Source organism: Hyalella azteca, unplaced genomic scaffold (genome assembly GCF_000764305.2).
Source record: "Hyalella azteca isolate HAZT.00-mixed unplaced genomic scaffold, Hazt_2.0.2 contig7319, whole genome shotgun sequence".
NCBI lineage: Eukaryota > Metazoa > Arthropoda > Malacostraca > Amphipoda > Hyalellidae > Hyalella > Hyalella azteca.
Window position 1 is genome coordinate 103637 of NW_025937447.1, and position 12139 is coordinate 115775.

A 12139-nucleotide genomic window follows, 5' to 3' on the forward strand; every position below is an offset into this window, starting at 1 on the left:
CTGGACTACGAAACATTTTCTAGCATAAGAAATGGTGAAATTTCTGGCTGTTTTCTTTGCACTTAAATTCATGATAAACTTGCGATTTAAAGCAATCAAGTGATTTTCATTGCTACATGAGCTTTAGTGAAACGATATTCGTGGATTTAGCATTAATAGTGCAGATGGTTTAATGATAAATGTTATCAAATGGCTACTGTCGAACAAGAAAATAAAGTAAAAAATATTCAAATTTTTAATCGAACGAAGGAAAAGGAAAATAAAACGTTTTGTTTATAAATTTAAGGAATAGTGTGATATATATGAACCAAAAATTGTTTGCGTCTTTTCTATTAATATAGACAACCACTGAGAAGGACAGCTCGCATTATTTGAATTTACAAATAGAGTGTCCCTTAACCTCAACAAAAACGTTATATATTAAGATAAAGTTAGAATATGCATACTTCGGCATATTGCTTATTTCAATTCAACAGAGCCGCAAGCCAACAAGTTCTTAAATAAAACATCTATCCTGCCATATGTCAGTGGTCGACACGAAACCGTTGTCAAATATCGCTACCTCGCCGATGTCAGCGTTCGCCGACCTACAGATATTGACCGAAACATCTGAGTCACTTCAACTTAAAACATTTCCAGGTTTCCAGATACGCACTGCACACTCGTCACACAATCTCCGTTCAAGTCTTTAATTTGGCACCTTCCGGGGCAGTCAATTCCTACAGGATCCACAAATCTATGAAAAATAGTTTTGTCCGTGTCGTTTGAAGCTTTTCCTGTTGATGAGGCATGTGTCATGTCACTGGGAGATGTGACAAGTTCATCAATGGCCGCGGTTGCCAGGGACACGGTGTGAGAATTTGTGACGTTGATGTTGGTATAGTGGTCGAGGTTTTCTTCAGGCGCTGCCGAGCTTGTGGACCATGGCTGTTTTGGGGAGGCAGTCGTTGACTGTGAGACTGCCTGCAAAAAAAAAAATAATAATAATAATAATCGAGCTTAGCAGTCTCGGGAAACTTGCTTTTGGAGTTATTGATTAACTCTAAGTCGTCTTCATTTGCGTTTTTCGAGCTCGTAAGGCCAATTTCACCTAACTGGACAATGTGAGTCACTTCTATGATTAGCATGAATGGCTGAAACATTTGTATATCAGTATATGTATCGAAGCAGCTTCACTGTTAAACGATAACCGTACCTCAGCATGGAGATTTTTTAATCGCAGCAGTTCCTTTATTCGCCGAGAAGAGTTTTGAACGTGAGGAAAGTCTTCCTCTTACTTCGTAGAAAAAGTGTCATTCCTCACTGGCTGATCGTCTTCGGGTTTGATTGTCAAAGCTGTACACTTCACGATTTTAATGCTCTTGCCTTCGCAAGCATTATGAGTAGAGAGCAAATTGAATGAAATGATAAAAATACTCATATATAACAACAAAATCCTCATCGATTCCATTTTCAAAATATAGCTGTCATGTACAAGTTCGCTGGACTTTTATAAAAAAAAAATCCAATTAACCATTATTTAGTAGCTGCGGGAATTGGAAAGAAAATTTAGGTTGACGATATAAAAGTTACAGACATTATCTGAACATTTATTTTCCAAAGCAAATTTTGAAGGCTTGCCAACAGAAAATTTTGAAATTCAATCACTTTTAGAGATACCAGCGAATAATACAAAATAATTTACTTATTCAACCACTGCATAGGCCCAAACGAAAGAACTGTTTTCACATGCCCGTGTTATCCGAAAAGTTCCGAGATTCCATTTAGAGTACGTACTGTTCGTGCAAGTTAATAAAGCTACAACACTTTACTGAGGCACTTATATGATCATAAAATCGCCCGCAATAAAATAAATATTTAAAAGAACGAAGGTCAGAGGCTAAGAACAACATGACCAGTCATGGCCGTCTAGCTCGCCGCTGTTGATCACCACAGCCGGCGACGACCCGGCTATTATTCATTCATAAAATATTTTATAATTATACGAAAAAATAGTTTTATTATATTAAGTAGATTAAAAGCCAGTTTCAAAATAAATGGCTTCCCCAAAATTTCCTAGTCAGTTGCTGGCGTAACTAACCATTTTCGGAACAAAAACTCATAAGTGAAGAGGTAGAGGTTGAAAGAAATATTGTATATATAAATAATACCAGGCACCCGCTCCACTGCTCGAAAGATATTTGCGGCATAAATATTCAATACGAATATATATAATATCAACTCTCACTTGCTAATTGCTATCTTAGCTTGAATCAAAATTTATCACAGGCTGGCTTAACAGTTTGTCCTGGAATGTTCCACGTAAATGTACAGCAAATTTATACATATTACCAGCACCAGGTTCTCAGTTAAAAAATGTAACATCTAGGTGATACCATTAAAGTGATACTAGAAAGATGATAGATAAATAAGAGTCGTCTGCATTCGAACACCGCGACGTCAACCAAGAAGCGACTGCAGCACCTAGCGATGGTCTGCTCTTTTATAAATATTGACCGAAACATCTGAGTCACTTCAACTTAAAACATTTCCAGGTTTCCAGATACACACTGCACACTCGTCACACAATCTCCGTTCAAGTCTTTAATTTGGCACCTGCCGGGGCAGTCAATTCCTACAGGATCCACAAATCTATGTGAAATAGCTTTGTCCGTGTCGTTTGAAGCTTTTCCTGTTGATGAGGCATGTGTCATGTCACTGGGAGATGTGACAGGTTCATCAATGGCCGCGGTTGCCTGGGGAACGATGTGAGAATTTGTAACGTTGATGTTGGTATAGTGGTCGAGGTTTTCTTCAGGCGCTGCCGAGCTTGTGGACCACGGCTGTTCTGGGGAGGGATTCGTTGACTGTGAGACTGCCTGCCAGAAAAAAATAAAGAAATCGAGCTTAGCAGTCTCAGGAAACTTGCTTTGAAGTTATTGATTAATTCTAAGTCGTCTTCATTTGCGTTTTTCGAGCCCGGAAGGCCAATTTCACCTAACTGGACAATGTGAGTCATTTCTATGATTAGCATGAATGGCTGAAACATTTGTATATCAGTATATGTATCGAATCAGCTTCACTGTTTAACGATAACCGTACCTCAGCATGGAGATTTTTTAATCGCAGCAGTTCCTTTATTCGCCGAGAAGAATTTTGAACGTGAGGAAAATCTTCCTCTTTCTTCGTAGAAAAAGTGTCATTCCTCACTGGCTGATCGTCTTCGGGTTCGATTGTTAAAGCAGTACACTTCACGATTTTAATGCTCTTGCCTTCGCAAGCATTATGAATAGAGTGCATTGAATGAAATGATGAAAATACTCATATATAATATCAAAATCCTCATCGATTCCATTTTCAAAATATAGCTGTTGTGTACAAGTTCGCTGGACTTTTATAAAAAATTCCAATTCACCATTATTTAGAAGCTGCGGGTTGGAAAGAGAATTTAGGTTGACGATATAAAAGTTACAGAAATTATCTGAACATTTCTTTTCCAAGGGTAATTTCGAAAGCTTGCCAACAAAAAAATCAATTCGAAATTCAATCAATTTTAGAGATACCAGCGAAAATACAAAATAATTTACTTATTCAATCACTGCATAGGCCCAAACGAAAGAACTGTTTTTGCATGCCCGTGTTATCCGACAAGTTCCGAGATTCCATTTAGAGTTCATACTGTTCGTGCAAGTTAAGATAGCTACAACACTTTACTGAGGCACTTATATGATCAGAAAATCGCCCGAAATAAAATAAATATTTAAAAGAACGAAGGTCAGAGGCTAAGAACCACATGACCAGTCATGGCCGTCTAGCTCGCCGCTGTTGATCACCACAGCCGTCGACGACTCGGCTATTATTCATTCATAAAATATTTTATAAATGTAAATTATGTTTCCATAATAATGAGAACACCTTTGTCATTAAATGTTAATTAAACTCTTAGATGGACATACTTCTATGGTTATTGCTCTGACATTAGTCGTCCAGTGAATATTTTTAATAACATTTATTATATCAGGATTCCCTCTACTAGGTACTATAGTTTTTGAGTTTAATAACTAGGTTAAAATTTATACACTAATTATTATCTGGTCAACAGACTCATTAATAAAGACGCATCATTAAACAGCTCTTCCAAATATTGTGCATATAATTTAATTTTTTATTTATCTTTATTTCCTTGTACCTAATGTCACCCATATACGAAAAAAATAGTTTTATTATATTAAGTAGATTAAAAGCCAGTATCAAAATTAATGGCTTCCCCAAAATTTCCTAGTCAGTTGCTGGCATAACTAACCATTTTCGGAACAAGCACTCATAATTGAAGAGGTAGAGGCAGAAAGAAATATTGTATATATAAATAATACCAGGCACCCGCTCCACTGCTCGAAAGATATTTGCGGTATAAATATCCAATACGAATATATATAATATAAGCCCTCACTTGCTATCGTAGATCGAATCAAAATTCATCACAAGGCTGGCTATAATTAAGAACCTTCAAGACTCACTAAATTATAGCAAAAATCTGTAATAATAGTTTGTCCTGGATTGTTCCATGCAAGTGTTCAGCAAAATCATACATATTACTGGTATTAGGTTCTCAGTAAACAAAAGTTTAATATTTAAGTGATACCATTAAAGTGATACTAGAAAGATGATAGATAAATAAGAGTCGTCTGCATTTGAACACAGCGTCGTCAACCAAGAAGCGACTGCAGCACCTAGCGATGGTCTGCTCTTTTATATCTTCTACGTTTGTTGGTATTGATGACTTGCACCTCAGAACTGGAAGAACAGAAAATTTTCCCCACCCTGAGCAATGGGTTTTTACTGTGCTTCATCCTCTACTGGAAATGCCCTACAGAAATATATGTCATGGAACGTGGTGCTCATGTAGCTGCTAGAATAGAATAGAATAAAAGTGTCGGCACTGAAGAAATAGGCCCATATGGCGCGTTGCCGATCCATGTACATTTTGTGACTTGATTCATAAAGGAGCCGGCCTTTTGAACCCGATCTTTCCATAACTGACGATTGATTGAGATAGCTGCTGGACTTATTGTCTGGTCCGTAATTTGCTAGGCATTTCAAGACTGAACATATGCTCCTGCATAGCTTCGTCTAGTCTGTTCTTGAACGCGTTCATACTCCGAGCGTCAACGATGCTTTCAGGGAGGCTGTTCCACATGTCGGTGACTTAGAGCGAGAAGAAATGTTGTCGCATGGATGTGTTACAATGTAGTTTTTTAGTTTATGGCCGTGGACCCTGGTGTTGGTTCTTGTTTCAAATTCTAGTAATCCATCTGGGACCTTGTATAAACCATATGGGTATACTTGTATGCTTCAATGAGGTCCCCACGTAGACGTCGATAACTGCTTGGAAGCTTCATAATCTTTAATCTTTCTTCATAGGACTTGCCTTTCAACCCAGGAATTATCCTTGTTGCATGTCTTTGAACATTCTCTATTAAAATTCTGTCCTTTTCAAGTCTCGGTGACCACACGACGTTTCCACACAGCTATAAAATTTGTGTCAATTTAATTAATTTTAAGAAACCAAATAATTAAAATTAATTTCAAATTTATTAATTTCTAGAGTCCATTGGAGTATATATATTCATATGATGATAGAATCTTGTTTCAAAAATGAATTATTTAGAAGTAATATTACTTACAGTATAAATATTTATCAGCAAAACATCAAACATCACTAAAGATCGTGCAAAAGCACCAATTGAAGCTATTATGACAGTAAATTTAAAACAAAATCTTATTACATGTCTACTTGTCAATAAATGGTAATTAATTAATTCCATGTGCAGAATTTAATACGTTTACATCCATACGAAAATTCCATTACGCTATTAATCACTCGTCTCAAATAACGTTTCGGTAGAAACCTGTTTAAAAACACATTTATATTCTAATAAAATAGTTGGAGGCTTGAAATTTGTCAACAAAATTTCATACCTTTAAAGCTGTTGCATTAAATTTACCAATGAAGAATTATAATTAAATAAATAAATGTTACTGCGCCTGAAATTCTTTCATTATGTTCCTTTTTCGGCGAATTATATTTCACTTGGAAATTGTTCCTTCAAAATTAATATCTGATCTTATCATTTGGTTTACTCTGATTTGCATCAAATTCTCTGGAAGGCAAAGTTCGAGGTGTAATAGTTTGATGTAAGTCATTGGATTGTGTTCAGTATGACATAGATTCAAGCGTTTTGATAAATAAATGTAAAAATATCGAGTGTTAAATTTTTAGGCATCAGTGTGAAATGTGTATGCGAACGGATTGCAATTCTTCCTTTTTCATTTAAACATATTACTACAAAATTAGTGTCCTAACCGACCAATCAGCTTTTAGATGTGTGTGCGAGTGATGTTAGAGTCCTTTCAACCAACCAAGTTTTTTATTGAAAAATTTCTTATCTTAGAGTGTCCAAGTTTATGTTGCTTTTCACCTGTCCCGCCTTATCACTTCGTCTCTTTGAGATGCTAACGCTGCTTCCTTCAAGCCAGCTTCAGCGGGCTGGACATCTGAGACCTTCCACCCCTTGTGGTTGATGTTTAACTTGAGATTTTGAATAATTGAGGCCTTCCGCCTTGCTAGAGATGTTATCTTTTGACCTCCGGTGCGATATAGCTTGATAACTGAAGCGGTAGCAAACCATTCTACTACTACTATTCGCCTATCTAAATTATGATATATAAAGAGAAAATTTGCAGATAGAAAAAACTTGTAAGATTTAGATAGTTTTGAAGTTGTTTTGTATCTACGTAACTCAAATGGGAATTTTATTACCAATTATTATATTCTTTCTGGAACGATGTTACGTTGGGTAAAGAGACATAAAGTGTGTCATATAGGTTAGAATTTTATGAATAATGCAACAATTTTGTATGAACATGATTGATCAATAAAAATTGCTATTAATCTCACATCAGGGCATGGTAAGAAAAGCAACATCAACAAAACTAACATTCATTTGTATGTGTTTCTGCAAAATTGTGTTTTCATATGTTTTGCTTCACTAAAAAGATACTCGTGAATTTTGCAATACGTACAAGAGCAAGTTTCAGGTAATCTTCAACGATCATGGATTGATTAATGAAGATTATTTTTGATCGAGATAAACCAAGTTATTTATAGTAACTTTCAAAATAATTTATTAACATGAGTTTTTATGAATTGCAGTTATCATGAAGTTTGATACGTGAGCTTTAATGAAAATATATTCGTAGATTTTGTAATTCAAGTCCTATCAAAACTAGTAAATAACATCGATTTCTTGAATAACAGTGTAAATTGTAAAACTACGACAGTGTAAATGGTAACAGTGTGTAATAGCTACAACACTTTACTGAGGCACTTATATGATCATAAAATCGCCCGAAATAAAATAAATATTTAAAAGAACGAAGGTCAGAGACTAAGAACCACATGACCAGTCATGGCCGTCTAGCTCGCCGCTGTTGATCACCACAGCCGCGACGACTCGGCTATTATTCATTCATAAAATATCTAAAAATTATAAATTATATTTCCATGGTAATGACAACATGTTTGTTATTAAATATTAATTCCACTAATAGATAGACATATTTCTATGGTGATTGTTCTAACATTAGTCGTACGGTGGACATTTTTAATAATATTTATTACATCAGGATTCCCTCTACTAGGTACTATAGTTTTTGAGTTAAATAATTAAGTTAAAATTGATACACCAATTATTATCTGGTCAACAGACTCATTAATAAAGACACATCATTAAACAGCTCTTCCAAATATTGTGCATATCATTTAATTTTTTATTTATCTTTATTTGCTGGTAACTAATGTCACCCATATACGAAAAAAATAGTTCTATTATATTAAGTAGATTAAAAGCCAGTTTCAAAATAAATGGCTTCCCCAAAATTTCCTAGTCAGTTGCTGGCAAAACTAACCATCTTCGGAACAAAAACTCTTAAGAGAAGAGGTAGAGGCAGAAAGAAATATTGTATATATAAATAATACCAGGCACCCGCTCCACTGCTCGAAAAATATATTATTTACGGCATAAATATCCAATACGAATATAAATAATATAAGCCCTCACTTTCTATCGTAGCTCGAATCAAAATTCATCACAAGGCTGGCTATAAGAACCTTCAAGACTCACTAAATTTCAGCGAAAATCTGTAATAATAGTTTGTCCTGGATTGTTCCATGTAAGTGTTCAGCAAAATCATATATATTACCAGCATTAGGTTTTCAGTTAAAAAAAGTTTAATATTTAGGTAATACCATTAGTGATACTAAAAAGATGATAGATAAATAAGAGCCGTCTGCATCCGAACACCGCGACGTCAACCAAGAAGCGACTGCAGCACCTAGCGATGGTCTGCTCTTTTATATCGTCTACGTTTGTTGGTATTGATGACTTGCACCTCCCAACTGGAAGAACAGAAAATTTTCCCCATCCTGAGCAATGGGTTTTTACCATACTGCTTCCTCCACTGGAAATGCCCCACAGATTGTGTCACAGAATATGGTGATCATGTAGCGGTTTTGCAAGGAAATTTCGCTACAGCAAAAAAGTACACATGTGGATACATCTCATGCACACGGAAGATGAAAGACTGTTTTAAATCACATGCTTAACATTTTGTCTTCACTCACATTTCAGGAAATGAGAATTCTAAGAAACGTTGCGCACAAAGAGCGGGATTCATATGACAAGCTTTTTAATGCTAACAAGTTATCTCTCGTGCTTTAATTAAGTAATAAACCATGTCACGACTACGATTTAAGATCATATCCACTATTACGAACTATTACACTATTACCACTATTACGAATATACCCGCTTTTACAAATTATATCAATGGAATATACTAATTCACTTCATTTCTTTATTTCCTTTACTGGTGAAATTATGACTACAAATAGCGTGAGAAAATTAAATTAAATTATTGCATATATATAACTATTAGTATTAAATATCATTGATATTTATTTTAGGATCAAACATATTACATTTTTGGTATCAAAATTTGTTATCTTTGAATTAAATGGTTCATGATACTATAGAAGTTTTGTTATTTAAAATTTATTCACGATTCCCTACATGAATAGAGCCAGTGGAGTATATATTTATATACCTATATGCAAGTTTCATTGAAGACCAGTAGAGCATGGACAACATACTCTGGGTCTTCAATCAAATTTGCATGTGTGAATTATAAAGAGGCGATACTGCATGAAGTATAAATATTTTTCAGTGAAACTTCAAAGCAAAAATACATCCCCACCAAAAATCGTGCTAAAGCACCAATTGAAGCTATTATGAGGGTGGTTTTAAACCACAATCTTATTGCATGTCTACTTGTCACTAAATGGTAATTAAATTATTTCATGTGCAGAATTTAACACGTTTATATACGTCATTAATTAACACGTCCATTACGCTATTAATCACTCGTCTGAAATATCGTTTCGGTATAAACCTGTTCAAAAACAAATTTAAATAGTTAGAGGCTAAAATAGTTGGAGGCTTGAAATTTGTCTATATAATTCCATACTTTAAAGTTGCAGCATTAATCATCTAATAACTATTATAATTAAATGAATAAATTTTACATCTGCTGGAAATTCTTTCCTTATGTTCCTTTTGCGGCGAATTATAATATTCTTGAAAATTGTTCCATCAAAACTAAAATCTGATCTTATCATTTGGTTTACTCTGCTTTACATCAAATTCTCTGGAAGGCAAAGTTCGAGGTGTAATGGTTTGGTGTAACACTTTGGATTGTGTTTAGCATGACATTGTCTCAAGCATTATGATAAATAAACGTAAAAATACAAAGTCTTAAATTTTAAGGCATCAATATGAAATGTGTATACGAAAGGATTGCAATTCTTCCTTCTTCATTGAAACCTTAATACAAAATTTAGGTCCTAACCGACCAATCAGCTTCGAGATAAGTGCGCGGGTGATGTTAGAGTCCCTTTTAACCAAGTTATTTACTGAAAATTTTCACATTATCTCAAAATTTCATTCAATATTATATTTTGTTATAAACTGACTAGAGATTGTCACTTCTCAAGAATGTTGGTATAATTTAATCTTGAAGGTATTTTTAGAATGTGACCTGTCTTTCCACAACCAAACTTTCTTGTTGGCACAACGTTTAGGCCATTTTGTGAATATAAAACGTGTCACGCAGGACGAAGGCGAGTTTTTCGTGATTTCATTAATATATAAAGAATTGTAGGATATTGATTGATATTATTATTTAAGATGATCAAATTTCACATAATATACCTTATCATATTCATTTTTGGCAAATTGGCATTATGTTTTGCATGTTGGAAATGAAATCTGTAACAGTAAATTTGTAGGATTACAAATTATAGGTAGTTCTATTTGATGAACATAAAGTATCACTTTATTGTGAGTTTATGTAACAGTCGTTATGACAAAAGCATATATATATCTTCAGTTTTTTTTAATTGCAGACTTTTTCAGTGTTGCAGTTTATTGACGAATTAGTATTCATTAAACGTCATTTGAAAAAGGAATATTGAACATTCATTTCAAATCTATCAATTAGGCTAGGCTAGTATCATCTAGCCTATGTCATTAAAGTTGCCAGTTGCCACTCAGCAGCAGAAACTGCATAATGCACAACATAGTGGCAAAGCAGAGAGTTTTTTAGACTCTGTCTCAAGTTCATTTTTGAGTCCTATACCTAAGTAGGGTAAACGCGGTATATTCCGACATCGTAGGTAATTCCGTCACTTCTCTAGTTTTTCTTATAATAAGCTTTGTTTTAGTTCCATGCGTCATAGTGGCAAACCAGACCTTTTTTAGAATCAGTTCATTTTTAATTTCCTCATTTACTCAAGATTTAAATCAATTTCTTAAGTAAGATAAAGCTGGTATCCATGATACTTTGCTGGTCTACTTATAGGACTCAAAAATGAACTTGAAGGCGAGTCTAAAAAACTCGCTGCTTTGCCACTATGCCATGCGTTCATTGATGGTTGAAATGGTGACGCATAGTGACAAACCAGAGATTTTTTAGAATCAGTTCATTTCTAACTTCCTCATTTAAATAAGATTTAAACCAATTTCTTATGTATGATCAGGCTGGTATCCAGGATACTTTATTGGTCTACTTATAGGACTCAAAAATGAACTTGAGGGAGAGTCTAAAAAACTCTCTGCTTTGCCACTATGCATGATACTTTACTGGTCTACTTATAGGACTCAAAAATGAACTTGAGGGAGAGTCTAAAAAACTCTCTGCTTTGCCACTATGTGGTGACGTCATACATTTGCCGCTTTGCGTGTTAAAATACTGCTAAAACACTAGCCTCTAGGTCTTGGCCATCTAGCGGGAAAATATTGAGATCCAAAGAGAGACAATGCATGCCACGTGGTGAGATCATTGAAAAATGTGTCAAATTTGACAGTTGACATGGCTCTACCAAATAGTGAACTAGTTATGGAACTAAAACAAAGCTTAATATAAAGGAAAAACTAGAGAAGTGACGGAATTACCTACGATGTCGGAATATACCGCGTTTACCCTAACTGGTTGTTATTAAAAACCGAAAAAGACTATTCAGTACACAGGAGTCCAGGGCTAGAAAAGTCCTACTTTTTTCTGAAATATTGCAGCAGTATAATGCAGCTCTAATAATCAAATACTTTTATTAGGTATGAAATTTGGCAGCTCTAATCAGTCTAATGTCACATAGGGTAAATGCACCATATTCCAAATCTGACACTTTACTGTGCAGAGAGTGGATGAATATTGCAAGATCTCTGGCGACGTTTCAGTAGCAAAATTTACGCCTTCAGAAGATCTTGCCAACAAATTTAGATTGAAATTCTTGCATTTAATATTAAATATTTATACCAACCAACTATTTATAAAAAAGTAAGGTTTCCGGTACATTGGATGGATCAGGATTCAGGATGCAGTGAAGCTTGTCCGGAAATCAGTTGCGATGAGTTCCCGCAAGAAATATCCTACGCAAATGTAAACAGCAAGTTTATGATTGCGTAGTTGCAGTCACATTAGAGCGGTCAGACTGCATTATCACATGTTCAGTTGACACTTGCTAAACAATCGGGCTGTTTTTAGG

The 12139-nt window shown here is 34.8% G+C and overlaps 1 protein-coding gene across 1 annotated transcript; it reads right to left on the reverse strand.

Moving 5' to 3' along the window:
- Positions 1–2504: 2504 nt before the first annotated feature.
- LOC108680817 lies at positions 2505–3340 on the reverse strand. The gene is made up of 2 exons (XM_018169730.2): positions 3082–3340; positions 2505–2858 (listed from the first exon to the last, which is right to left on the reverse strand). The coding sequence occupies exons 1-2, from the start codon at positions 3277–3279 to the stop codon at positions 2520–2522; spliced, it is 537 nt and encodes a 178-aa protein (XP_018025219.1). The 5' UTR covers positions 3280–3340; the 3' UTR covers positions 2505–2519.
- Positions 3341–12139: the final 8799 nt, after the last annotated feature.